This window comes from Sapajus apella, unplaced genomic scaffold (genome assembly GCF_009761245.1).
Source record: "Sapajus apella isolate SASKATOON/1434 unplaced genomic scaffold, GSC_monkey_1.0 scaffold54, whole genome shotgun sequence".
Lineage (NCBI taxonomy): Eukaryota > Metazoa > Chordata > Mammalia > Primates > Cebidae > Sapajus > Sapajus apella.
This window is the reverse complement of record NW_022436994.1, coordinates 6,707,263-6,735,140: the sequence shown is the minus strand read 5'-3', so window position 1 is coordinate 6,735,140 and position 27,878 is coordinate 6,707,263. Positions and strand designations below refer to the sequence as shown.

General features: G+C 39.8%; 1 protein-coding gene across 1 annotated transcript in view; it reads left to right on the top strand.

The window, feature by feature from the left end:
- The window catches only part of ABCA13 (ATP binding cassette subfamily A member 13), a 424,450-nt gene that overhangs the window by 245,554 nt on the left and 151,018 nt on the right, over positions 1 to 27,878 (top strand). Inside the window, 2 exon segments of the mRNA XM_032244250.1 lie at positions 1,730 to 1,835; positions 23,461 to 23,710. Coding sequence (XP_032100141.1) covers positions 1,730 to 1,835; positions 23,461 to 23,710 — 356 coding nt within the window.

The following is a 27,878-nucleotide window of genomic DNA, read 5'->3' as shown; positions in this document are numbered from 1 at the left end:
ATGTCTTATTTATTACCATGTATCATGTGGGGAAAGTAAGTTACGGAGTGGTAAAATAATTTGTCCAAGGTCACATGGTTGGCACACACTCAGAAATGTTATTAGTCGTTATTATTCTTGTTATTATTTGAAATAGTAGTAAGGTTTGCAGCTTTTCCTTGGAGTCCTACTGAGGATCAGCAAAGGGTTATCTCACATGAAGGTAGCTGCATCTGGCCCTTCACGAGCACTAAGCATGCAGATTTTGCTCACTAGGATTCCATGCAAACTAATTAACCACGTGCAGAGAGATTGCATGCCTCTCCTGAAGGCCTGCTTGCTCATGGCTTCTTCTTTCTGGTGCCTTCCCCCATCTTTCCCTATGGCTGGAGGCTCCCCAGGAATATCTAGAGACCGTCGATACCTTTTTGTTTATTTAGAAAAATCAGAATGGTGAGATCGTGTTTACAGAAATCAGAAGTGAGGCAGGGTGCTCAGTGTGGGCTGAGCTCTGTACATGCAGGTCTAGGACTTCACCACCCAGAGCATTGGGTAGGAGGTACCAGCTGGATGGATAGTGACACTGGCCCAGCAGGAGTCACTTGGAAAGGGGCCAGGACCCATATCTCTATGGATGTGTGCAGAGGAGGGGGTGGTGAAAGCACATGGACGGATGATGCCAAGCAGAGAGAGTGGCAGTGCACAGTGCCTAGCTTGGTGCATGCCCCACAGAGGATGTTCAGAAAATCTTGGCTAACCACATGAATAATAGAAGACTTACTGCGTGCTTCCAGAGTCTGTGCCTGGCACTTTGCAGCCATCAGCTGCTCAACTTCAGATACTGTGATCATCATCCCTGTTTTATTAATACAATGAGGCAGCCAGCACTCTGGGTGGTGCAGTCCTATGCCTGCAGACACAGAGCCAGCCCATGTGTTGCCAAGAGTGGAGCTCCAGCAGTTAGGACCAGGCTGCTGCAGGGCTATGTCTCCTTGACTTTTATGCTTCTTGTGCACTGCCCAATGTTTATTTTAGAGATTCTCTTTCCATCGCTCCATAAATCCCTGCCAGCAATCCAGGTGCAGTTCAAGGGCCTGGAAGTCTCCAGCCCACCTCATTTCCTTTCATCTCTGCTTGCACTACTGCTTTCTCATCTTATTTTTGCTACTTTAGTCATAGTCTCTTGCTTTGAATAAATTGAGGTTGGACTTCTGCCTCCACTATTAACCAAGAAGTGACTTCAAGCAATTTACTTAACTAACTGCTTAGTGACATGATACATCATAGCCCTTGGAAAGCACACGTTTAATGGGGATTTTCATGTTTGAGATCCCATCTACTGTAACGAAACTGAGCATTGCAATTTTATTGTCTAGTTCGCCTCTGAATTCCTAGGATGCTGGTACAGTGAGTCACAAACTTGAGTTGCATTGGATACACTGTGTTACTGTCTGTCCCTTCCCTGCCTACGGCTCTACCATAGGCAGCCTCCACCAGACCGTAAGGAGGGTCTGGGAGTTCACAGTCAAGTTTCATTCATCTTTGCATCCTATGGGAAGCCTATTAACTGTTTTGCTGAGACTTAGATAGCCTTGGAGTTATGCCAATTAATTAGACGGCTAAATGAAATATATGGGGTGTGTTTGGTGTATGTTATCACAGCTGGATTAGGTGATTGAGGCAGAAGAAAAAAAAATGCAGTGTGTATAGAAACATAAAATAATACACGGCTGATTTTTTTCCCTGAAAGGTGTTTTTGATGCTTTTGCAAGATTCCAACAAGAAATCTGACGCTGCCGCGGGGACTGAGTCGGAGCTGCAGAACCACGGTCCTGCAGGACATCTGCCTGGCAACCGTAAGTACAGAGTGGCTTCCTGCATTTCTGCTTGAGGAAGAATAACACCAGCCCTATTCAACATCTCTTGTTTTAAAAGTTGAATAGCAAGATTCTGAAGTTAGTGAGGAGATGTGAGTGTATAGGGAGGGGGCGTAAGTAAACACAGGTCAGAGGCAGAAAACTTTTGAGTTTTAGCCTGGCTTGAAGAAAGCAACTGTTTGTTTATGAGACACATTTATTTTTTCTTCAGGACTTAGTATTTAAATTTCTCAGTGTATACAGTTAGAATAATGACCACCATTCATTTTGTTTTACCTTCATCAAACAAACTGATCCAGCCTACCTGTGTGGTTTGCCTCTTATGTGCAGGCACCTGCCTGGTAATGGGTTTGCATGGCTGAACAAAGCCCTGGATGTGGGCTTTGCCTTCATGCAGCCTCTGTCCATTTGGGACCAAATCATGGCTTCGGCCTTTGTATGTAGCCTCCTTTATAGGTTTTAATGATTAAACAGAATCCAGATTTGGTTTCCAGGTGTATGACGGAAGCTCCAGTTCAATCCAATTCCTGGCATGTTTATTAGCAGCAACTCAGCAAGGATCCCTGAGCTGAGCTCTAGGGAAGTGGAGGGTAATAAATCTCAGAGCCTTCCTTTGGAGATTTCAGTCCACCAGGCGCATGAATAAGTAACTAGAATTAAATATCGTATAACCTTTTATGATGTTTGCCAAATTGCATCCTCACCAGCAACTGTAGAAATTGCTATTGCTGTACTTCCTCTTTAGCTCTTAGTAGTATCAGGTTTGAAAAACATGTAATTTAGCTATTAAAATAGATGTGTTGTTTCCCATTGTAGTTTTAATGTGCATTTTCCTAATAATTATGTTAAGCATATCATTTTCTTTCCCACAGCTTTATCGAGATATAATTCACCTAACACACAATTCACTCATGTAAATGGGACCATTCAGTGGCTTTTAGTTTCTTCAGAGTTCTGCATTCATCACCACAATCAACCGTAAACCATTTTCATTACTCTGAAAACTGGTGTCACTTAGCTCTCACTCCTCAAAATCCCCTTCAGTGGTAGGCAACTCCTAAAGTACCTTCAGTCTCTTATAGATGTGCCTATTTTGGACATTTTATTTACATGGAATCATAATATACGTGGCCCTCTGTGACTGGCTTCTTTCCTTCAGCACAGCGTTTTTGAGATTCATCCATGTCACAGCAGGCTGTACTCAATTTATTTTGATTACCAAATATTCCATTGTATAAATACACCACATTTTCGTTTGTCCATTCACCAGTTGATGGGCATTTGGGATTATTTCCAGTTTTTTTTGCTATTGCAAATATACTATTATGAACATTTATGTACACATTTTTTTTGTGAATATGTTTTCTCTTACATATATACCTAGGAGTGAAATTGCTGAATCGTATGTTTCAATCATTTGAGAAATTGCTAGACTGTCATCTAAAGTGACCACACCTTACATTCCCACCAGTAGTATGTGAAGGTTCTAATTTCTCCACATTCTCTCAACACCAGTTATTATCTGCTGTTTTGATTACACCTTAGTGGATATGACACACACCTTAGTATACATCTCATTGTAGGTTTTATTTGCATTTCAATGATGGCTAATGATATTCAATATCTTTTCATATGCTTAATGGCCCTTTGTATATCTTTTTTGGAGAAATCCATATTCAGATTTTATGTTCATTATTAAATTGGGCAGATTTTATTTCTAGAGCTGGAAGAGTTTCTAATTACGGAATTGTGGGAGTTAAAAGTGTAATGGTAACTAGGTTTTCATAAATGCCCTTCATGAAGTTGAAGAAGTTCTTATCTATTTCTAATTGTGGCATGTTTTTAATCATGAAAGGTGTTGGATATTGCCAAATGCTTTCTCTGCATCTATTGAGATGACCATATGCTATTTATTTATTTACATGGCATATTATATTTTTGATTCTTGGAAGTTAAAACAACATTGCATTCCTGGAATAAATTCTACCTGTCATGTAATATATCGCTGGATTTTATAGTGCCAGTATCTTGTTGAGGATTTTTGGATCTTTGTAATAGGTATTGGTCTGCAGTTTTCCTTTCTTGCAATGTCTGTCTGGAGTTGGAATCGTGGTACACTTTACCTCATAGAATGTGTTGGGAGGTGTCCCCTTCTTTTCTTTTTTCTGAACATGGTTGTGAATACTTGATATTAGCTCTTCTTTCAATGTTTTGTAGAATTCACCAGTCAAGGCATCTGGGGCTGGGCTTTTCTTTGTGGGTAGGTTTTTTATTGTTATTATTAATTCAATTATTTAATTCATGTGGGCCTCTTAGAGTACCTATATTTTTCTCAAATCAGTTTCAGTGTTTTGTGTCTTTCTAAGAATCTGTCCATTTCATTTCATTCGTTATGCTATTTTATGTTGTGGGCATACAATTGTTCATCGTAATCAGTTTTAATTCCTTTTTTTTTTTAAAAGTCTGTAGTGATGTTTCACCTTTCATTTCCAGTTCTAATAATTTGAGTCATCTCTGTTTTCTTGGTTAATCTAGCTGAAATGTTGTCAATTGTGGTAATGTTTTCACAGAATCAGCTTTTGGTTTTATTGATTTTCTGTTTTCAGCTTCATGAAATTCAGCTCCAATTTTTATTATTTATTTATTTATTGCTAACTTTAGATTTAATTTGCTTTGTTTTTCCAGTGTCTTCAGGTGGATGTTTACATTATTAATTTAAGATCTCTCATTGTTTCTAGTTATAAGCATTTACTGCTGAGTTTTTCTCTAAGCATTGCTTCAGCTGTATCCTGTATGTTTTGGTATGTTGTATCTTCATTTTTCACTCATCTTAAAGTATTTTTTAGCTTCTCTTTTATTTCTTTCATTGGTTATTTAGGTTGTGTTGTTTTGATTTCCACATATTTCTGAGTTTCTAAATTCCTTTTTGTTATTAAAATCCCATTTCATTTCATTGTGACCTGAAAAAAAACAGAATGGGTTCATATTTTTAGTAGAGGTAAGGTTTCACCATGCTGGCAAGGCTGGTCTCGAACTCCTGAATCTGGGAGGTGGAGGTTGCAGTGAGCTGAGATCATGCTACCGCACTCCAGCCTGGGCAACAGAGGGAGACTCTGTCTCAAACAACAGCAACAACAACAAAAAACAGAATGGGTTTATGTCTTTTCAATTTATTTAGGCTTGTTTTATGGTCTAGGCTGGAGAAGGTTCCATGTACCCTTGAAAAGAATGTCCAACTGTTATGATAGGTGGTGTGTTCTGTAGATGTCTGTAAAGTTTAGTTTGTGTGTAGCGGTTGTTAAGTCTTTTGTTTTCTTGTTGATATTCCTGTAAAATATTTTATCTCTTAATAAAATTTGGGTATTGATATTTCTGATTATTATTGTAGAATTGCCTATTTCTCCCTTTAATTCTGTTGACTTCTGTTTTTATGTCTTTGAGGGTTCTGTTAGGTACATAAATCATCATAATTTTATTTCTTCCAGATGTAAGGCTCATTTCATATCTTTTATACTCTTCTTTTCTTTTTGTATTTTTCCTGGTCTTTTTAGACAGTGCTGGCACTACACCTGGTGAAGCAATTTTCTCAAGAACTTTGTGAACCTTTTTTGGGTTTCAGTAATAGCCATCCATTAGACAAAAGCCAGGTGTTTTTGAAAGAACCTGTTCTCTATTTTTTGGCTTCTGCATAGATTGCAGAGGGAACCACCCCACAAAGCTTCCTAGAGGTCCTCTGATTTGGTTGAGTAGATCTGTGAGACACACTTGATCTTTAAAATTTTTTTTTTCATGTAGAAAGTTTATTAGTAATATAAAATATCAAATGGAAAATTAGTGAATGTGTTTATAATATATATGATAAATGTGTACTATATAGTACATATATTTATATAAATATATAATATGTATTTATGTATTATATTTAAGATATATATTTTTACTATGGTAAAATATACATAATACAGATTTTACCATTTTAACCGTATTTAAGTATATGGCTCATTGGCATTACGCACATTCACATTGTTATGTAACCATCACCCTCATCCATCTCCAGAAATTTTTGTCTTCTCAGATTGAAACTCTGTACCAATTAGACAATAACTCCTCATTTCTCCCTCCCCCAGCTCCTGGAAACCACCATTCTACCTTCCATCTCTATGAATTTAACTACCTCACATAAATGGTATCATACAGTATTTGTCCTTCTGTATGATAATAAATAAGTGACTGGCTTATTTCACTTAGAGTAAGAGTTTTAGGCTTTATCCATGTTGTAGCAAGTGACAGAACTTCATTCTTTTATAGGGCTGAATAATATTCCGTTACATGTATGTATCACATTTTGTTTATTAATTTATCTGTTGATGGACATTTGTGTTGCTTTCATCTTTAAGCTACTGTAATAATGCTGCTATGAAAATTGATAGCACCACTTGATATCTGTTCAAGCACCCAGCTTTTGCTTCTTTTGAGCATGTAAAAGGAAATGGAATTACTGGATCCCATGGTATGTTTAATTTTTTGAGAAATTGCTGTATCATTTTCCACAGTGGTTGTACCATTTTACATTTCCACCAGCCATAAACTAGGGCTCCAATTCCTCCACATCTTTACCAATACTTGTTATTCCACTTTTTAAATAATAATCATCTAATGGGTGTGAAGTGGTATCTCACTGTGGTATTGATTTGCATTTCCCTAATGATTAGTAATATTAACAATTTTTTTTCTGACTTTAGTATATCTTCTTTGGAGAATCCTCTAGTAAGGCCTTTGTCCATTTTTGAATGGAGTTGGTTTTTGTTTGTTTTCATTGTTATGGTGAGTTGTAGAAGTTCCTTATGTTTTCTGGATATTAATTTCATATTAGAGATATAATTTGTAATTTTTTCTCATTCCATTCATTCTCATTACCTTTTTACTCCATTAATTGTGCTTTTTCATGTGCCAAAGTCTCACCTTTTTATCCCATTGCCTCAAACATTCTATTCTGGTGTGCTTGCTGAATCAGGTGAGACAGATACCAGTCCCTTGGGCACTCTACAGTCAGGCAAGGCAAGTATTTTGAAAATGATTTGCACTCTGCTCTTCCTGCCCTGAAGGAGAGATTAGGAATTGGGCCATTTCATTTACCTCACCGATATGGGAAGAGGTGAGCAAAGTCCAGTAAAACACCACAGAATTTATCCTACCATTTGAATATGTTTTGTTTGTTTCTGACTGGGAGCTTTCTTGGTTGCTATAGATCTTGACCAATTTCCAGAGCTCTTGTAAAGCTCTTGGTTTTAGTCGGTCTGTGGTTGTTTATTCAGTGTCTCCATGGGGGCAGAGGCGTTGTGGACTTCCTAATCTGCCATCTTGCTGATGTCGTTCTATCCTCTTAATCCTTTTAGAGGGCCAATTTTGTGACTAAATACTGGCGCTTTGTGAGTTTTTTGAGGTTTTAGCCCAAGGTTCTATAGCTACATATTCAACCTTTTCTTTCTGCCATGTTATCAATAGCTTTCTTAACTTTTACTACTTTTTCTTTTTTTAACCTGCTGAGGCTGAGAGTTATCAAAATTGTCAGTTTATTTACTTATTTTTTGTTTGCTTGTTTAACATTTCTTTACTCATTTTATCTCTCTCCTCTCTCATTTTACTAGAAACCAGACAATACCATCAATTTTTCTTTGGAAATCTCCTTAGCTAAATATCCAACTTTATTGCTAACAAATTCTGCTTTTCATGTAACCACATAATTGCAGGAGACCATTTTGTTGAGTTTTTTTTTATTGTTGTTTTTTAATTAGTAATCTGACCAAGGAAATTTAGGTTGTTCTCTAGCATGCTTCTGAAAACTCTTTCACCCACTACCTATTCCATGATTTCAAGTTACCCTGACATTTTTAAATATTTGTTATGCCACTTCTCCATTTCCAGTTCCCAAAATTTGTTTTAGTTTTCTATTGCTATTAATAAATTACCATCAACTGAACAGATTAAAACAATGCCTATTTATTATCTCACAGTTTTCTTTTGGTCAGGGGGCTCGACACAGCCCAACAAGTTCTCTGCTTAGGATCTCACAAAGCTGAATAAAAGTGTTATTAAGACTGCATTTTTATCTAGAATCTGGCACTCTCTTCCAAGATCGTTTAGGTCCTTGGCAGAATTGGTTTCCTGAGGTGCTCATTTTTTTGGCAGGCTATCAGCTGTGGACTGCTCTCAGCTCCTAGAAGTCACCCTCAGGTCTTAGATACATGATAAAATGTTTATGAGAATCTAATAATAATCATATTTCCTTTAAATTCTCTCTTACACGTAAAATTATTCAGAAATGTATCTTAAAGGAACTGAATGCTCAGAAATTAAACCTTTAGGCAAAATGCTAATAACTAAAAGAGAAAATAATATGTATGTCCAGTAAATTTTGACATAAACAGTATAATGTAGAGACAATTATGAGACTTGCAGGAGACTATTACTACATAGAAATTACATAAGCAAAAAATACATTTATAGAAATGACAGACTTTTGTAATACCATATAATTCCTTTTACATAAAGTTAAAAAAAAACAGGCACAATCATACTAAAGTGATAGAATTACCCTTGGGCATAAACAATTTTATAGGAGCTCTGTCAGAAGTAAACTAGCAGTTTACTTCCTTAAAGTGAACAGGATAATCTGTTTTGATTGATTTAAAATAGGCAACTGATTAGGGCTCTTAATGAGATATGTAAAGTATCATCACCTTTACCATATGACTTAGTCTAATTGAAGGAGTGACAGCTATTGTATTCAAGGTCTCACTCCCATGCAAGGAGAGGGGATTGTACAAGGGTTTGAGTCACTTGGGGCCACTTTATACTTCTCACTGAAACAGTATTCTAACAAGCTAAACTGAATTTCCACAATTTGAACCTCTCTTCATATTTATTAGCCATTTGTATTTCCTCTTTTGCAACAATGTTGTTCCTTACCTTTACACATAAATTACACATTTATTTAAGAACACTGTTCTAAATTTATTTTCACTAGTATAAACTACATCTATCTTATAGTAAACGGCAGAGATGTTAATTGTGCAACCAGATGGATTTTTCCATGGTACACACCTGTGCAACCACCACCCACACTGAGCTAGAACATTCCTAGCGATTCAGCAGGTACCCACACATTCTCTCCCAGTCAAATCCTTCTCCACAAGGGTAACTGAATGAATCACTTTAGAATAACTATGCCTGTTTCTGAACTTCATATAAAAGGAGTCATACAGTATGTACAAAAGTCTGTTTTTCTCTACATATGTATTTTGTCTCTGAAATCCATCTATGTAATTGCTTGTGTAATTTCTACGTAGTAATATTCCCCTGTGTGTATCGTAATGGGTCTCTACATTCTTCTGTTTACATCAAAATTTATTTTAGCTGGAGATACTCATTATTTCATTTTTGGTTATTAGCATTTTGCCTAAAGGTTTAATTTCTGAGCATTCAATTTAAAAAAAATATATTAGTTAATAACTTTCATATGTAAGAGTGAATTTAATGAAAATATGATTATTAGGCTCTCATAAACATTTTGTCATCATGAGAATTTAGGATAATTTATGTTGAAAATGTATTGGCTGTAAATGTCCCATATATGGGCTATATTTAGCCTCTTTATTATGGTTCTACATCTGTTTTAAAAATGATAATTTTATGTTCTAAATTTGGAGAACATTATAAAAAACCCCATGTAAATAATTTGGAAGTAAAACATGTGCAATAAAAGCTAATGCTATATGGAAAAGAGCGGTGTTTTGAATTTAAGAAAGAGCCATGAAGAAAGAAAAATTATGTTTTTATTACCATTATAAAATATGACATAAAAATGTAATTTTATTTATCATTCAAATTACAAATCTGGGAACTGGAATGTATATTATTTAAGAATCAATTTAAGTATTTCACTACCAAATAACAAGAAAGCCCAGAATGCATTAAAACAAATTTGGTATGAGATTGCCTACATTTGCCAATTTTATTATATTCTGCAATTTCCTCCCATAAAACTCCACATCCTGCCTCAACCTAAGTCCAGCTTATGTTACTTCGTAGGTATAACTTAATCACAACATTAGCTCAGGATATTGAACATAGTGTGCATTAATGTCTTCTAAATAAAGGGATTTAGTCGCTTTTTGTGTGGTGTGCGTATGTGATCTGTACTAGAGAAATTTCATTTCCAGAATAACCATTTACAAAGGTCTTTCTCCTCTTATTGGTGCCCTCGAAGATTATTCTTTTGTTATTGATTCCTACTCCTGTGCTGCACCTGCCTGTGAGCACCCCTTCTCTCTACAGATGCCATATGTCTTCAGAAACAGTCCTTCAAGGGCTAGCTCTGAAATAGCTCACTCTTTCCTTCTCTGAAGGATTGATGAAGGCAAAATAAAATAAAAAATATATACTTTTTAATCATAGGCACCCTAGTAGCTCTGTAGAAATGAGTTATGAAGACAGATGCTTGTAACTGCACTTTTGTCCTTGTGTCTGCACTGCAGAGTGGAAGTCATCACTTCATGGAGAAAGAAACTATTTATTAGCTGCCTGAAGCGGATCAGACACTATGATAGGCACTTGAAATGATCTGGATTTTCTCACTTAATCATTACAGCCAGTTTGCAAACAGGCTTTCCTATCTCTGTTATTTGGCTGGTATACAGATGTTATTTGGATTTCTGGGCAGTGTTGAGAGTCCTGTTACTGAGAATCTACTATAGAGCCTACAAACTCTAATGATAAAAATGTGAAACTTACTGAGAAAAAATGAAAACTGTGTGATGAGCAACAAAAAATCAGCATGGTGAAACCTACAAGAGAAGTGTACACTAACTGTTGGAGGAACGTGTAGGACAGAGTAAACGACTGCTCAGAAGAGCTGAGAGGCTTCCACGGGAGGGACTGTGTAACTAGAGGCTGTGTGAGTGCTCTGCCATGGCCAGTGCCCGTGGGGGCCAGCTTTTACTCTAGATGAAGACAAGTGGCATGAACACACAGAGTGCCCCATCCCCGCACTGAGCTGCTGGGCTGAGGAATCAACCAGCCAAACTCACCTTGCCCATGTGTAAGTTCTGCAAGGAAATGACTTCCCCAGTTGCATTATGACTTCCCCAAGTTGTACTTGTATTGGCGGCTCAGGCTGCCAAACAAACTACCACAGACCGAGCGGCTTAAACAACAGACATTCATTATCTCACAGCTATTTTCTAAACCTCGAAACTGAGATTTAGAGGTGTTATCTGATTTGCCCAAACCCTCAGCAGGTTCAGCATGTAACTCCCATCCAGGCACAATGCCTCTATATATCCTCTTTCTTACAAATATACAGCTGCCATTGCAGTCCCTTTGGGTCCTTTTTAAATAATTTTTGATTTTTGAAAGGACTTTTCCAAGGCCCAATAATCTAATGCTTAGTGTAATGTAAAGAATACACATAAATCGCTGAATTACCTAGTTGGCTTCCTGAGAAATTTAGTGATTTCACAACTGAATGATGACCTGGAGAGTTTGTTACAACACAGATTACTGGGCTTCATCCCCAAGTCTTCTGACTTAGGAGGTCGAGGATGGGGCCTGAGAACTTGCATTTCTAATGAGAGCTCAGGAGGTGCTGCTAGTCCATGCATCACACCTGGAGATACTGCTTTGGTGTGATGGAAAAGGAGAGTTCTATTTACAATCATACGTTATGGGCTATTCACTCTTTCAGTGGCTTTCTAGCTGTGTTCTGGTGTTATGGACTGAACCGTGTTCTCTGTTTGTCTTAGCCTTCAGTACCTCAGCATGCGACTATAGTTAGGGCTTTAAGAAAGGTAATGAAGACTAAGTGACATCAAATGGGTGGACGTCCATTTGAAGATATCCTCTTCCATAAGAAGAGGAAATTTGCACATAAAAAGAGACACCAAGGATGCACACAGGTAGAGAAAAGACCATGCAAGGCAGAAGACCACTGTCTGCAAACCAAGGAGAGAGGCCTCAGAAGAAGCCAGCCCTGCCCACACCTTGCTCTTGATGTTGACAACTGTGAGATAATGATTGTCTGTTGTTTCAGCCACTCAGTCTGTGGTAGTTTGTTTGGCAGCCTGAGCTGACTAATACAACTGGGGAAGCCATTTCCTTGCTGAGCTTACACATGGGCAATGTGAGAGTTTGGCTGGCTGATTCCTCAGCCCAGCCACTTAGTGGTGGGGTGGGGCACTCTGTGTATTCTTGCCACTTGACTTGATCTAGAGTAAAAGCTGGTTCCCATGGGCACTGGCCATGGCAGAGCACTCACACAGCCTCTGGTTACACAGTCCCTCCCGTGGAAGCCTCTCAGCTCTTCTGAGCAGTTATTTACTCTGTCCTACACATTCCTCCAATATTTAGTATGTGCTTCTCTCAAAGGTTTCACCATGCTGATTTGTCATTACTCATCACATGGTTTTCATTTTTTCCCAGTAGGTTTAGCATTTTTATTATTTAGAGTTTGCAGGCTCTATCGTAGATTCTCAGTGACAGGCCTCAACACTGCCCAGAAATCTAACCCTGATTCCCTGGCCAACTCTCTCATCTTGTGCCAAGTCGATTTCATATGTCCCCTCTCCTCATGCCTCTGGCTCCTCCTTCTCCCACTCCTGTTGGAGGAGGGGGTTCCTGCCTCAGAGAGAAAATAAGAGTGAATAAATCCCTACATCCGCCTCCCATCCTCTCCCACCTGCATCCTCTTTCCTTCCTGTTACAGGAGAGAGGAGCGCCCTCTTCCCAGGTGAGGCTGATTTCTCTGCCAAGATGAATCCTTTCCTGCCTTTGAAGGAAGAATTCTTTGCCCTCTGTTGTCAACACCTCCCCATACCCTGATCTTTCTCATTAGGGGTTAAACATGTTCATGGCTCTTCCTTGCTAAAGACAAAGGACCATAAGAGACAAAACCTTTCCTTCAAACCATTTCCTTCCAGATACCTCCCTAGCTCTCTCCTCTTTACCGCCAAACTTCTGTCTCAAGAGTTGTTGAGACTTGCCATGACCTGTGTTGTCATCTCTCACGTGAGCCTCGGTCAACTCAGAAATGTGCCGGTCTCCCACCGTCCCACTAAAAAGGCCTGTTTTAATTTCACTAATGACCAGCACATCACAAGTTTCAAAAGGCATTATCCTTGATCTCTAAGCTATATCCAACTTCCTTTTATTGGGCAAAACTTTCTTGGGACCCTGTAATACGTCACTTATTTTCCTTTGATCATCCTCACCTCACCTCCTTCATCCTGACCTTTGCCTGTTAGCGTTCTACCATGCTCAGTCAGTCCCTGAGCTCCCTTCTCTCTTTATTCTTCCCAGGGGTCATTTTGTCCCTGACTGAGGTGTCATCATTCCCGTGCTGTGGCTGCTCACACTTTTGGGGTCAGCTCAGCTCACCACTCTTGGTTCTTGGCTCTAACTGCCTGATGAGCAACTTCATTCTAATGCCTCTCAGGTGCCTCCATCTCAACACGTTTAAGCCCAATTCATGATTTTCACCCAGAAAACTTTTCTCTGGCTCATCAGTCTTGGTCTTAGAGAATATTGTCACTCCCTACTGAGTTCACAAACAAGAATGTCAGAGTTATTCATGAGCCTTTTCCTCTCGCCCTCCATATGTAGCCATCCCTAGATTCCAGCAGGGTATGCTATACATTGCAGCCAAGTCTTTTCTTTCTCTCTCTCTCTCTCTCTCTCTCTCTCTGTGTGTGTGTATGTGTGTGTGTGTGTGTATGTGTGTATGTGTATGTGTTTGTTTTTTGAGATGGAGTTTTGCTCTTGTTGCCCAGGGTGAAGTTCAATGGCATGATCTCGGCTCACTGCAACCTCCGCCTCCTGGGTTCAAGCGATTCTCCTGTGTTGGCCTCCCAAGTATCTGGGATTATAGGTGCGAACCACCACACCCAGTGTGGTGTATTTTGTATTTTTAGTAGAGATGGGTTTTCACCATGTTGGCCAGGCTGGCCTTGAACTCCTGACCTCAAGTGATCCATCCACTTTGGGCTCCCAAAGTGCTGGGACTACAGGTGTGAGCCACTGTGCCTGGCTTGACCAAGTCTTAAGAATAAGTATTTGATCATATTATTCTCACTCCCAAATATGTAATGGTTTTGCATATTCTGGTACTCAAATTCTGCTCATGGACTCCTAAGATGATACAAGGTCTGGATCCTGCCTGCACCTTGTCTGTCCCAGTTGAACTCCTTTTAGCCTGTTAAACAGATCAAGCTCCTTCTTGCCCCCAGAACCTTCACAACAGCTCTTCTCCCGCCCGGAATGCTGCCTCCTCTTTCCCCCTTCTCTGAGCTAATCTTTGCTCATTCTTCAGTATGTGATTTATCTGACCCTTGTGCAGAATCTTCTTCAACTTGCCAGACCGAGTTAGATCCCGTCTGGTAAATGCTCATGCTCTTCTCTTATGCTTTACAGCACCCGTGGCAGATTGTATTAAATAGCTAATTGCTTGTGTTTAACATCTTTGCCCAATGAAAGAATGTAAATCCAGTGGAGCTATCTCATGTGTGGCTATATTTCTGGCAGGGAATGCAGTTTCTATCATAATAAACCTGGAATACAGGTTGCTTGCCTGACTAACAGACCAGCTGACTGAGAAGGGAGACCTGCATATCAAGGCAAGTGGTGACCATTTGGCCTTACCTGTGTTCACCTCTAGGGCATCTGGAATCCTTGTGCCACTGCACATATCTGGCTTTTGCGGGCCTTGTCCCACCTGCAGAATGAACAGTCCCACAGTGTTGCCCATACTGATGTACCACTGCCTTGGTTACTATGTTCAGGATGTAGTTTTAAGAGGAGCCTTTTTAAAGAAGTTTTAAAAATCACCTGGGTACTTATTAAGATGGCATATTCTTAGGCCTAACTTTCACAAATTTGGATTCTAAAGACTTAGGCATTTATATTAAAGAGCACCCCAAGTTCCTTGATTTAGATGGTCTATGGCCACTACTGTGACAAACATCCCAGTAGTCTCTTTAAGCTCAAAGTTTATGTGAAAGATCACAAATCTATCTAATACTGAGTGATTTGGGGAAACATGATTGTTTTCTTTATATAAGGCTTTGTCATGCCCATTTTTTTTGAAGAAACCTTATTCCCTGATGCGAGACCTGAGATTGCATTTGAATTTTTAGCTCTATGATTTGCCAATACCACTTTACATAAAATTCTGTTCCTTTTTCTCCCACAGTTTAATCCTCTGTATTTCATTCCTAATTACTGCTTCTTCTGATGATGGAAAGCAATTTTGGCAGTGATTAATTTGAAGTGTCTGCAACCTCTCCTTTGCTTTTTAAGACAATCCTATTTGCACAGCTCATCCTGTGAAGGCCTGCTATAACTCTCTGCCTCTTCAGAGAGCTGTTCCAAATTCCTTGTGTGTCTCCTAGGCTTAACCATGGTGCTAACCCTAGAGTGCTGTCTTTTCTTCCTTGTCCAAATTTCCTCAAATCTCAAAAACCACCCTCCCTGCAAGCAAGGTGGGAAGGGACATGACTGCTGCCAATTGTACAGGCCAAAGAAGGTTTGTTTTCCACATCAGCTAAAAGCAGCAGAGAGCTAATGGCAGGGTGCTTTGCAGAAAAGAGTCTGCCAAAACAAAATGGAATTGAAATAGACTTGGGCAGAATAAATGCTGGTGGCAGGTGCCAGAAAGCAGCACCTTCTGTCAGGGGCAGTAAAAAGTGAAGAAAGTGTGTGAAGCTGTAATTCTTGCAGCCATGCACATCAGAGCTACTAAATAAAGTCCCTGAGGTTTAAAGATAAATAGTTCCAAACCTCATCTTCTGTACTGGAATATCATATTCCTGTGAAATATTTAACAAAAGATAAGCTTCACTCATCTTAAATGCAGTCATTGCTTTAAAACTGGATAATTCAGACAGGACTAGCTCTGGGCAACTTTCACTAACATATCTACTTCCAGGAAGCTAAGGAGAAATAGGCCCTTGAGTGTGTCTTCAATTCCATTTCAACACGCGTCTCCTCACTGGAGCCTAGGAGAGTTTGGTAGGGCATCTTGAACTGGATCTTTCAATTCTATCTTCCTCTCGACTCCCGTAATCTCCTTTCTTTCCCCCTGGTGGCTAGAGATGCCTGAGAATACTGTGAGCAGCTGCAGCTATCTCTATTCAGACCATGGTACAAAATCATGACGTTTCTTTGTCGGCTACTTTAACTTTGTTGTGTATTCTCTGAAAGTTATGCTGCAATGAAGCCCCTCTTAGTGAGTTGACAACTGCTCCGGAATGAGGCTCACTAGGCATGGATGTCAAAGTTGAGAGTGAAATCAAGAGGTGAAAGGAACTGCATAGGCGGTATTAGGTTTTCTGAGGAGGAGAAGAATGGACCTAGGAGAGAGAGAAGCCTCACCTCAGGAAGGCAGTAAATAGGTAGGGGTGCTGAATACAATATTTGGTCAGTATCCATCCATTCAATCACTCGTCAGACCTCACTGAGCATCTCATTTGGGCTGGGGAGTGAGGTTAAAGCTGAAGATACTGAGATGAATTTAAATTAAGCTTCACTCCTTCTGGTTTCAAGGACCTCAGTGCATATGAAGAAGGCAGGTAAGTGGAAGGTGATAGGAACAGTGAGGGAGATGAACATTGGGCTCAGGTTGAAGAGATTTGGTGGTAGGGAAAATTTTCTTCTTTTTTAGGTATGTTTTTTGGCCCTCACTTCTGCCAGATGCCACTGTAAGGGCTCCTGCTTGCATTATCTCAATAACTTTTCCAAAAGGAGCTGTCTGAGCCAGTCTTCCAACAGGCAGATGCCTGACAACAGAGTCCACATGCCTGCCCCGGTATACCCTTGCCTCCCAGATGTAACTAAAATAGAAGTCAGAGAGCAGGATTAAAGCTGAGATCACGATTAGGATGTAGCAACAATATCTCTTTCCCTAACCATCAGTGACAACTGCGAAGGAAGCTCAGGTTTGGAAACTCAAGTAGGAAGCTGTTTAGAGGCTTCAGGAAGACCTGTCTTTGGTGGATGTTTAGAGTTTAGGTGCCTTGCCCAGGTAGTATAAGCACTCTAGTGATACTCCTGGGTTTTTATCACTATTGTATCACCAATTCAATATCCCTGATTCCCTGAATGTCAACTCACTGTCTTTTCAGTACAGGTTTAATCAAAAGGGTTTCAGCAACCTTTATATCAAAATTGTGGCAGATTTAAGGGGTGACCTTATTCACAAGTAAAATACTAATTTGATCTTTTGACATTTTGGCTATTACAATCATAGGGCATTGCAAAGAACCACATCAATGACGAATTAGCCACATAGCAATTGGAAATTTTAATAGTATGACATGTAGTGTTTTTCTTTTACTTATCTTTTTTTATTTTTAAGAAAAATCAAGTTTGAAAAAGCAGTATGGTTTTTATAAAAAATAAACAGATAAAGTATCACATAAATTGATAAGATATAATTATGAGGTTATCAATAAAACTGTTTAAACATAGACTCCACTTATTAGTTTATTTAAATAATTAAGCATAATATTGATTTTACTTTTTAAGAATATATTTAACTAACCTAGTGGAGTTTTTGTTTGTTTGTTTGTTTGTTTTGAGACAAAGTCTTGCTCTGTTGCCCAGGCTGGAGTGCAGTGGCATGATCTCAGCTCACTGCAACCTCTGTCTCCCAGGTTCACGCAATTCTCCTGCCTCAGCCTCCTGAGTAGCTGGGATTACAGGCACCTGCCACCACACCCAGCTAATTTTTGTATTTTTAGTAGAGATGGGATTTCATCATGTTGGCCAGGCTGGTCTCGAATTCCTGACCTCTGGTGATCCACCTGCTTCGGCCTCCCAATGTGCTGGGATTACAGACGTGAGCCACCGTGCCGGGCCCCTAGCATTATTTTAAAATTCATATATCTCTGTATTACCATATTTAAGAAATATTTGTTTTTCAGGTTTTATGTTGTGTTAATAAGCACCCACATGCCACAAACATTGTCTTTTTTTCTTTTCCTTTTGAATTATTTCTATTCTCTCTCCTATTTCTTCTCTCCTTCCTTCCTTCTCCTTCTCTCTTCTCTTCTTCCCTTTTCTCTTCTTCCTTAAAAAGATGTTTGATTTTGTTGGCCCTCTAGAGTTGGGGAAACAAAAATGCTTTGAATAAGACAATTTAGTAATGATTTGGATAAATTTCATACAACTGTACATACACACACACACACATTTATATTTATACAAGAACAATGATTGAAGACTATCCTATCTAACCGGGAAGAAAATTACCTGTCCAAAATGTTCAGTGTATTCAGGGTTATCCAGGCCTGGAATTCAGGCATCCTAATGCTAGAGTATGTAACTTCCCCTGTGGGACGTTTACAAAGTTAGTACCCATCTTCATGGTGTCTGCCTATTGAATTAAAGGTATATTTCCCAAGGAAACCTGCAGCACTGTTAGGGGTTCTGTGTAGCTCATCTGATTCTATTTCTCTGAGTTGGTGCAATAGGTGCAGTGATTTATGCCTTTTCATGTCTGCCAATGATTCTGAAATACAGCGTTATGACTAGGGTCAGCAGAAAATAGCCCTCATACGCTTTCCTTAACCAGCTTAGCATATTCCTGTCCCATAATCCATGTATTTGCATGAGATTCCTTTTATTTCTTCACATTCTGGTTACCCTCCCTACCTGTCACAAACATCTTTTTATTTTTGAATTGCTGGCATTGGCCAACTCCTTGAAGAAGCTTCTTCTGATCTGAATTACGTTTATTTCACTGTGTTGTTCAGGTTTCACTGACACGTTTTGTTTACCTGTTTGACTCCATTACAAGACAAAGAACTTCTCAAAACCTTATTCAAATAGGTTACCAAGTACCTAGCATAGCACTTGCACAGTAAATACTCACAGAATTTAATTCCCCAAATCTAACTCATTTCACAAGCTCTCCGAAACTGGATTTATTTATAAATAAATGAACCTTTTGATCTGCATTAGTTCAGAGATCCATTTCAGCACTAGAATTCTGTAACTCACTGAACAGGGAATTATACTGTTTCTATCTCATAACGCCATGCTTTATTTCCTAAATAAGTCCACGGTCTTTACAAAGTAATTTATCGTTTACAAGGTGATTAAGTGTTCGGTGCTGAAAAAAACCCGGAAAATTGTGAAGAAGATTAAAGGAGTCATAACCTCACCACAAGAATATAAATCTTTAGCAAATTATGTTCATTCTATATGTATTACTTTGCAACACTTTTCATCTGATATATGATGAATATTTTCTCATAATTTCATATGTGATGTTTTAACCCTCTCTCATTTTTTGGTTAATACATGCGATTAATACTTGGGTCATATTCCCTCTCCCACTCATTTTACTGAGTAACCTTTCATGTTCATTTTTTAAAAGACTATGTAATTTAATCTTAAATTGCTTTATTCATTTACAAAATGAAATAAACATTCTCTATGAGTATTTATCTATACTGTTACCTTAGGCAGATTAACATATTTTACTACATCATTGTATTATAATTTGTTCAGTCAATACCTACATGTTAAATATTTAAGTTGTTTCTTGCCTGTTGCTATTATTATTACTTTCTTTTCTTTTTTTTGGAGATGGACTGTCACCCAAGCTGGAGTGCAGTGGTGTAATCTTGGCTCAGTACAACCTCCGCCTTCTGGGTTCAAGTGATTCTCCTGCCTCAGCCTCCCAAGTAGCTGGGATTACAGGCATGCACCATCATGCCTGGCTAATTTCTGTATTTTTAATAGAGATGGAGTTTCGCTGTGTTGGTCAGGCTGGTCTTGAACTCCTGACCTGAGGTGATCTGCCCGCTTGGGCCTCCCGAAATGTTGGGATTACAGGTGGGAACCACTGTGCCCAGCAAGATGTAACAAATCACCTGCCTTCATGTATTTGATGACATTTTATTTTTTATAATAAAACTCTTGTATTGGGATTAAGCAGATCAAAGGCGACCTGTATTTGTCTCCCACAGAAAGACTACACTGATCTGTTTTCCCACCAGCAGTGTATAACAAGATCCATTTCCTTAACCTTCAGTGACATTAGATGTTAACATTGCCTTACTCTTTACATACTGATGAGTTTAAATACTAAATTATTGCCTTAGATTATCATATTTACATATTGGCTGCTTAGCAGATCTTTTATTAACTGTATATTCATGAATGCTGTGTGCCCATTTTCTTTTGGAGTATTCATCTTAATTTTATTGACTTGAAAGCATTATGTTTGTAAAGCTTTATTTTAAAATCTTCAAGAACACTTGGATGAACTGGGTAATGTGGAGATCATATTCTTGGATGCTTGCTGAGACTTTGATATTTAAGCTGTTTCTCATAGGTGTTAATGTATGAGCAATTGAAGCCAACTGACCAAAAAAAAAAAAAAAAATCTTTGGACATTCTTCCTAGGCACTTTGATGGTCAGGGCAAATGGGAATGCATGATTATGGGTGAAACTAGAGTCCTTGAATATAATTGCACTCATAAGTCAAAGAAGGCAATTCATAACAATTTGGCCCAGCATTTTAATTTTGTCTGTTAAATTATTCATGTGAATACTTTCATGAGTTAAGCCATGAATATTTGATTGGTGGTTGATTCATAACCATAAACTATATTAGCCCGTTATTTTTCTCATTTATGTCCAATTAACATATATGGGAAGGTGGAGAAAATTTATTCTTCTTAATATGAGAAACATCTTTCCCCACAGACTTATTGAGGCTGTCTGATGAACATTTACTATGACTGCAGGTCAACATTACGCCTGTTCTGGCAGTTTAATAATTGTTCTAATAATAATTCTCATTATGTAGAGAGAAAATATTACAAATCTCCACTTTACAATTGAGGATATGACATTCAGAGAGGTTAAATAATGTTCCAGAAGTCACACAATATGTTAGTGGCTGAGATTAGATTCAAATCCAGGATTAAAAAGTTGAATATTCTCCACCCCACAGTGGCTGTGATGATCATTCTCAATGAACCAGGCAAGTGTGCATGTAAATCACTGCTCTCTGAGTCTGCTCCATACCTTTTCTCTTACCAGAGCAAATTGCTAAGTAGATATCCATACATGTTTAGTCATGTCAGTCTTGTATCACTTAACAAAAATCTTTTCTGTCAAATAAACAGGTATTTACAGCCCTCCTGTACACAAATATGAGAAGGTGCACAGTTTGGGAGGTGGCTAAGGATGGGTGGCTACATGTAAATATCAAAAGCTGCTATGTAAAGGCTAATTTGTAGGTTGTGACATCTGGTAAACTGTGGGTATTCAATTCCTTTTAAGCCTGAACAAAGTATGGCATCTTACGTTGTCAGAGAACGTGCTCCTTAGTCAAAGGTCAGTGAAGATATCAAGTAATTATCCCCATAATTAGTTTTAGAAATCCAGAGATGGGACCCCAAAACATCCCAATTATTTTAGCTTGAGTCAGAGAATTCAAATACTTATCTTAATGAGTATGCAGACTTAATAGAATTGGTGTTTTCCAGCATTATAACCTCATAAAATTATCAAGAAGGGTGTATGTATAGGTGTGTATACATTATGAAAGGATCAAATTTAATGACATAGGTTTTTCCTAGTAGTATAATCTCTCTATATGCTGGCTTAATAACTGCTTTATGAGAGCTAGATATGGAATGCCATTGATAAATACATTAAATCAGTAGTTCCATAGACCACTGAATCATGGAAGATCGAAGAATTTCAATCTTCTAGGAATTTACAAAAAACACATTTTTAACTCTGAATCCCTAGGGATTGGGATTTTTCTTCTGAGATAGAGTCTGACAACCAGCATTTAAAATCTTCCCAGGAGAATCTGATATACAGCCTGCTTTAGAAACCACTGCTTCAACCACGCAATGCCTCATTCTCACTAGAGCTTTGCTGTTAAAATTAAATACTAATATTTGCCTTATAATTTGAAAGTCTAACATGTAACTCAGCCCAAGTGACTCTGGGGTTTGGAAGTCTTCGATGTCCAGCACAAACCCTGAAATCCTTAAAAATGGGCGTGCCGGTCTTTCTTGTCTTGGTTTCTGACCACCTTTAACTCTCATCTCCTGCGATTTGCCACACATAGGTGCCACATTCTGCTCCCTTGATATTCACAGACAATGCCAGGCCTGTTTATACCTCCCGTTTTGATCTTCAGACGTCCACATGTTCTTGTCTGCCTGTAAACTCCCGGGATCTCAAGGATTCTGCCTGAACGTCCAGGCCGCTGGGCCTGTTTTGTCACTTTTACCTCAACATCCCAAGGACTCATTCCTTGGTACTGACTTTCCAGCTGAGGCTTTGTTACTCTGTGTTAGGTTATTTCTTTCCATTTTTATCTCAATCCCTATGTTGGGGACAGAAACCAAATAGCCCAGTGCCTGCATACTCTGGGCATTCAGTAAATATCCCAAATGAAGGAGTTTTCTCAGATATGCATTTTTATCCCCATGATGCCTCTACAACTCTCTTCTCAATGCTATGACAAATGATTTCTTTTTCAAATGCTATGGTTTCTTTAAAAATGTTCACTTTGCGGTCTTCAAACTTGTTTGCTGCTCTCTATTAACTGTGTTTGGTATCTGAGCAGTACAATCCGCTTAGTACATCTGTTCCTTACAGGACCGCCTTTCTTGTGAAATACTTCCTATTGGATTTTCTGGAGTACTTTAGAGGCAATGATCGAGAAAAACTATCAGGACAGCTGATGGACCCGGCTGAGTTTGCTTTGGACGTGGTTTAGGACTGCAGCCCTGAGGCTGCGTCTGTCTCTGCTCCCAGCTTCTCATCCTCGCAGGAAAGCTGCTCTCCACAGCTTGTTTGGAACGCGCAACCTCAACTCCAGGGGGTTTACTGAGATGCTTTTGTGGAGGCCTCAAGGGATCACTCTTGAGGGGGCATGGCCCGATGATCAGTGGGTCAATGATGCACAGCTCACGCTTTCCTTTCGAATTTTGTCTGTGGACCTCTCTGATAGCTGAGGATGTTTTCAGATCCACTGGGTCCCACAGAGCAGGAGAGCGGGGGCAGTGAGGCCCCGGGGCACAGGCGCTGGGCTCGCCTATGCCCTGCAAGGAAGTGGAAGGTGCAGGGGGGCTGGGATGGTGGAACTGAGGAAAAGCAGTCCATGGGGTTATTCCCTGAAAGAATCCCAACCTGCACATAAACTGGGGTTTCCTCAGGAGCGACCTGGGGCTAAGAACAGAGAGGAAAAGGACGTGGGAGAGGGGAGGAGGAAGCAGAGGGGCAGCCCAGGTGTGTCCTCTGGTCTAAGCACAGCGGAACCCACACGCCCTGCTCCTGCCACGCGTTGCCACAAGGCTTCCTCTTGCATTGCAGCCTTCCCGCCCAAAGCCCAGCTTCGGTACTTTAGGTGTATAAAGGGGGGCCATCAAGGGAGCCCCATGCCACGGATGGGCCTGCGTGGCATTCCCATGGCTGCGAGTTGTCTCAGGGTCACCGAGAGGGCAAATGAAGCGAAGCGCAGTCACCTCCGCGGAGCTGACCCAGCCGCCCTTCCTCCCTGCTGTCCTGCAGGTGGCTCCCCAGCCCGGCCCGCACCTGTGCGGGGCTTCCCGCTGCTCCGCGCGCAGGTGGCCGCGCTCCTGGCCCGGAGGCTCCGCCGCACGCTGCGAGCCTGGAAGAGCACCCTCGCCGACCTGCTGCTGCCCGTCCTCTTCGTGGCCTTGGCCATGGGCTTATTCATGGTGAGGCCCCTGGCCACGGACTACCCTCCCCTCAGACTCACACCTGGACAGTACCAGTGGGACGAGACCTATTTTTTCAGGTAAGTTGTTTTTGTTCCTTTGAGTTCAAAATTATGTCAAGGCAGATTATGAATTGCAATAGCTTTGATACTTTTGAGAATTCTAGTTAAAAACTTGGAATATAAATGTTTTCATTGTTTCCAAGAGCTTCTCATTATTTCACGAGGAGATCCTTAGAGAAACTCTTGCTCCCCTGCGGCTGTCTCAGGACAGGCGCTTGAGGCTAATGAGGCTCCCTGGCCTCTGAATCCCGAGCCGCTGACCCCTCCTCATGGTGCTAAGTCCCTGCGCGAAAGGGCCCATGCAGCCACCCCCCGACCTGCAGAGGGCTGGCACACCCTGTCCCACAGGAGGGCCCGATAGACTCAGGATTTGTAGGATTCTAGGACGTATTAGATGTATGTGGTGTATTTAACAAAACGCTCCGCAGTTGTTTCTGGGACAACAGCCACACAGTTGCACACACCTATTTGCAGAGAAATGTATGACAGCAGGGACGACAGGAAAGCCCGTAGCCTCCACAGGCCAGGGTCGGGCAGCGTCTGTTGCCTGTGCGTTCAGAAGAGCCTGGGTGTTTTCCCACCAAATGAATTTATGCAACTCAGAGCTTTCTGGATTGTAGATTCATACACAAGGGTTGGGAACCTACAATAGGAACCCATTCCCTAAGTTCCTTTGCTTCTGTTTAGTGGGCTCCTCTCTAGATTCAGGAGAATCTGTGCAGCCAGGGAGGCCCGGCTCCTGCCTGGCATGGCCATAGCTGTGATCACAGACATCACTACCTTGAATATGCAGAGTTGTCTTCAAGGCGGATGTAATTTTTCACATTTAGGGTGGGGAGACAAATGACTGGGACTCAGTGATACTGGTGTACAACTGCACAAGTGTGCTGCCTAGGCTTTTCATCATGAAGACAACTAAGAGGACCGTATCGGTCCTGCTTCTGTCAAATATGTATGCTTACTAAAATAAGCAGCTTAACCAGCTAGTCTCTAAGCACCTACTAATATTGGTGTGACCTTTACAGTGATGTGTAATTTGGAATTAGATTTAAACAAACACATGGACAAAGGAAAAATCTATGGTAAACTCTTCAGTTTGTTCCCTTCTCCTTTGGTTGATGATGTTTCTCCTCCTCTGGATGTCATGAGACATTGTGTCTGAACCAACAGGAAGAGTCCTGTGGTCACCGTCTGTCGACTTGCATCCATGTCCCTGGTGTCCCCACAGCTGGATTTCCTAACTTCTGGGGCCATGTCTTTTATTACTCTGCTCTCATTCGTCTTTTATGAAGTGCTTAAAATGAACATACCAATATGTGAGAATGTCCGCTAATGCCTTTATTCTCTCCAAATTGTTCAGATTTCTGTTACACTTCTCAGCGATAAAAGGGCTGTCACATATTTTGATTATAAAATATATTTCTTGAAGAAAATAATACAAAGCACAGGCTAGCCAAAAAATAAAATAAAAAACAATCACATATAATTTTACCAGAGATACCTACTGTAAACCTATTGGTATAATTTCCTGCATAATATACATAATACTTGTATCTACATACATTTTTATTTTTTATCACAATCAGATCATTCTATCATACTCCCTGTAACTCTTTTACATGCCGTAATATCTTTGTATCTCTTCTTATAAATCAGTACAACCATTTTACCCATGAAAGCTACAGGAGCCTGGCAACTATATGGCTCTATAGTAGAACCACATTAATTTATTGGAGGCACATTAATTTATTTAGACAATCTCTTTTGGGGACACATGAAGTCTTATTTATTTATTTTTTCTACTATAGGCAATGCTATATAAGAATCTTTGTTTAGTTAGATTTATGTGACTACTTATTCTTACTATCATACATTTCTATTAGAATTTTGGGGGGCAAAGTCCTCAGTATTTTTATGGTAGATATTGCCAAATTACCCTTATAAATGTGTGCCAATTTACAGTCTTATAAAGTCATTGATTCTTTTGTTCAACAAATATTTACGGTGCACTTACTATATGCTAGGTACTGTTCTAGGTGGTAGTTATATGCAAGATTAGAACAGGCCAAAACCCCTATTCCTGTGGGAGAAAGGAAGGTTATTTCTGTAAACTCTGATAGTTTTGATAGTCCACACCTGATATTTTATTGCTTCATTGGGCAGCTTTTGATTACTATTGAAGTTAAATAATTTCAAAGTTTTTTGGTTATTTAAAATTTTACTTTACATATTGAATATATTAAGCATTATGTATATTATAAGTGCATTTTCACATCGTATTTTGCCTCTAACTGACTTCTCCGTCACCGTCCTCCCCCCTCAATTTTACCTCTTGCCTTTGTCTTCTGAGACTGTTGAGAATTTCTCTACGTGGTGTTTATTTCACTGATACGGCTCCAAATAGCCATTCATTTTCTCTACTGCATTATTAATTTGGCGATTATATTTTTCATTTGAAAGCATTTTTCCTACTCTCCCAGTATTCATTTTTTCATAGAAGTAATGTATGTTAAAATTATTTTGTGTCTGAGAATTAAGATATTTTTTTCTTGTATTTCTAAGAGTTACTATTTTAAAGTAAGATAGTTGTTTGTTCTCATTTTTCATAATGTTACTTAGATTATGAAACGGAGGAGGTCACATATCTGGAGGTTTATTTGCTTATCCTTACAGAGGAGTCCTGTCTGCCATTGGCTATACTACCAGTTTTATCAGTGATTGTTAAGTGCCCCACTTGTAATGGTTAATTTCTATCTAAAGAGAGAAAACAGCAAGTTTACATTTTCTCAGTTTTTATTTTAGTAGCATGGAAATTATGAGGAAAAAGTAAAATGCTACCAGAGAGCATCCACATTGATGGAACATTTTCTTGCTTTTTTATTATTATCTCTAATGTTTGTAGTGATAGTCAAAAATTAGTGGGGGAGAAGAACAGCTATCATCATTTTATCATTTTATCGCTGCTGTAATTGCTCCTGTTAGGAACTCTCCACTGACCTTCATTACTTGTCTTCTGTGTACTGGGTCCTCTCTGAGCATGTACCTTGGTTTCTCTGAAGACGACGCCTGTTGTCTTACATTTGTATTAAGCTTGCCTCTTCATTCTCAAAAGTGTCCTGGTATGTGTGATAAATGATGTTGCCATTCCTCCTATATGAAAGCTGAGCACCATGGTCTAAATCTTGGCACAGGAATGATTCACAAAGAGGCCCAGGTTTTCATGTCTCATAGTCCTCCTGACTCCCTGTGCACACAGGCTGCCCGTGGTCACCTAGCACCCATCCTTGCTGCTCCAAATGAGGGACAACCCCATTTTATAACATCTGTGAGCATTCTCCTTTGGAAGGTATATAGGATTGCCATTACACTCCCTTACTTTCTCCTTAGGGTAACTCGCTGTTGATAAGTGCATAATTCAGGCCTTCATAAAGCTTTCAAAAATCATTAATGCATTAGCTTTGTGTTGATTTAGATGGCATGTACAAGTCTTATAAGTGTTTTGACAATTCTCAATAGAGCCCCGTGTTTCTAAAATTTTAGAGTTGAGAAAATGCAACCATATATCTACATTAAATTCACTGAAAATTTCTTGCAGAATCCAAATCTTCATAAAAGCACAAACCAGAAGAAATGCACTAGAGAGGTTCTCTTCTACGTGAATCCTTCTACAAATGAAGGCAACAGATAGCACCTCCACAGTTCATAGAGGGTTGGTGCTTTTGGCGCCCGAATAAACCTGGGGCTTTGGCAACTCTGTCTCCAGTGGTCTCCAACTCACGTGCCTTGGGGGGCAGGTGGGAAGCGAAGGCAGGACATCCACAGCGCTGTAAAGCTGCAGGAAGATGCTTGTTTTGTGACTAGACCTTTCCAGCACATTGCCCTCACAGACTGAGAGGGAGGAGGAGAAGTACAGAGCATGTCTGTACTGGTTTTGGGTCTGGCCAGCCGCTCATGACCCAGGCTTCTGACTCAGTTTTATTCTGAATCGACTTGCTCTCTGATTCCTATGTTGAGAAAGCTCCAGAAATTCTCCCTTCCCACTGAGAACTGTGAGAGAAGGGTGGCAGGGCCTCTGTGCCTGTTCATGGTGGATGTGAGCAGTACAAAGCAGCCCCAGAGAAACTAGGAGAGGGCAGTACAGCTCTGAGAGATCCAATGTGAACACAGCTGCACCAGCTTGCACACA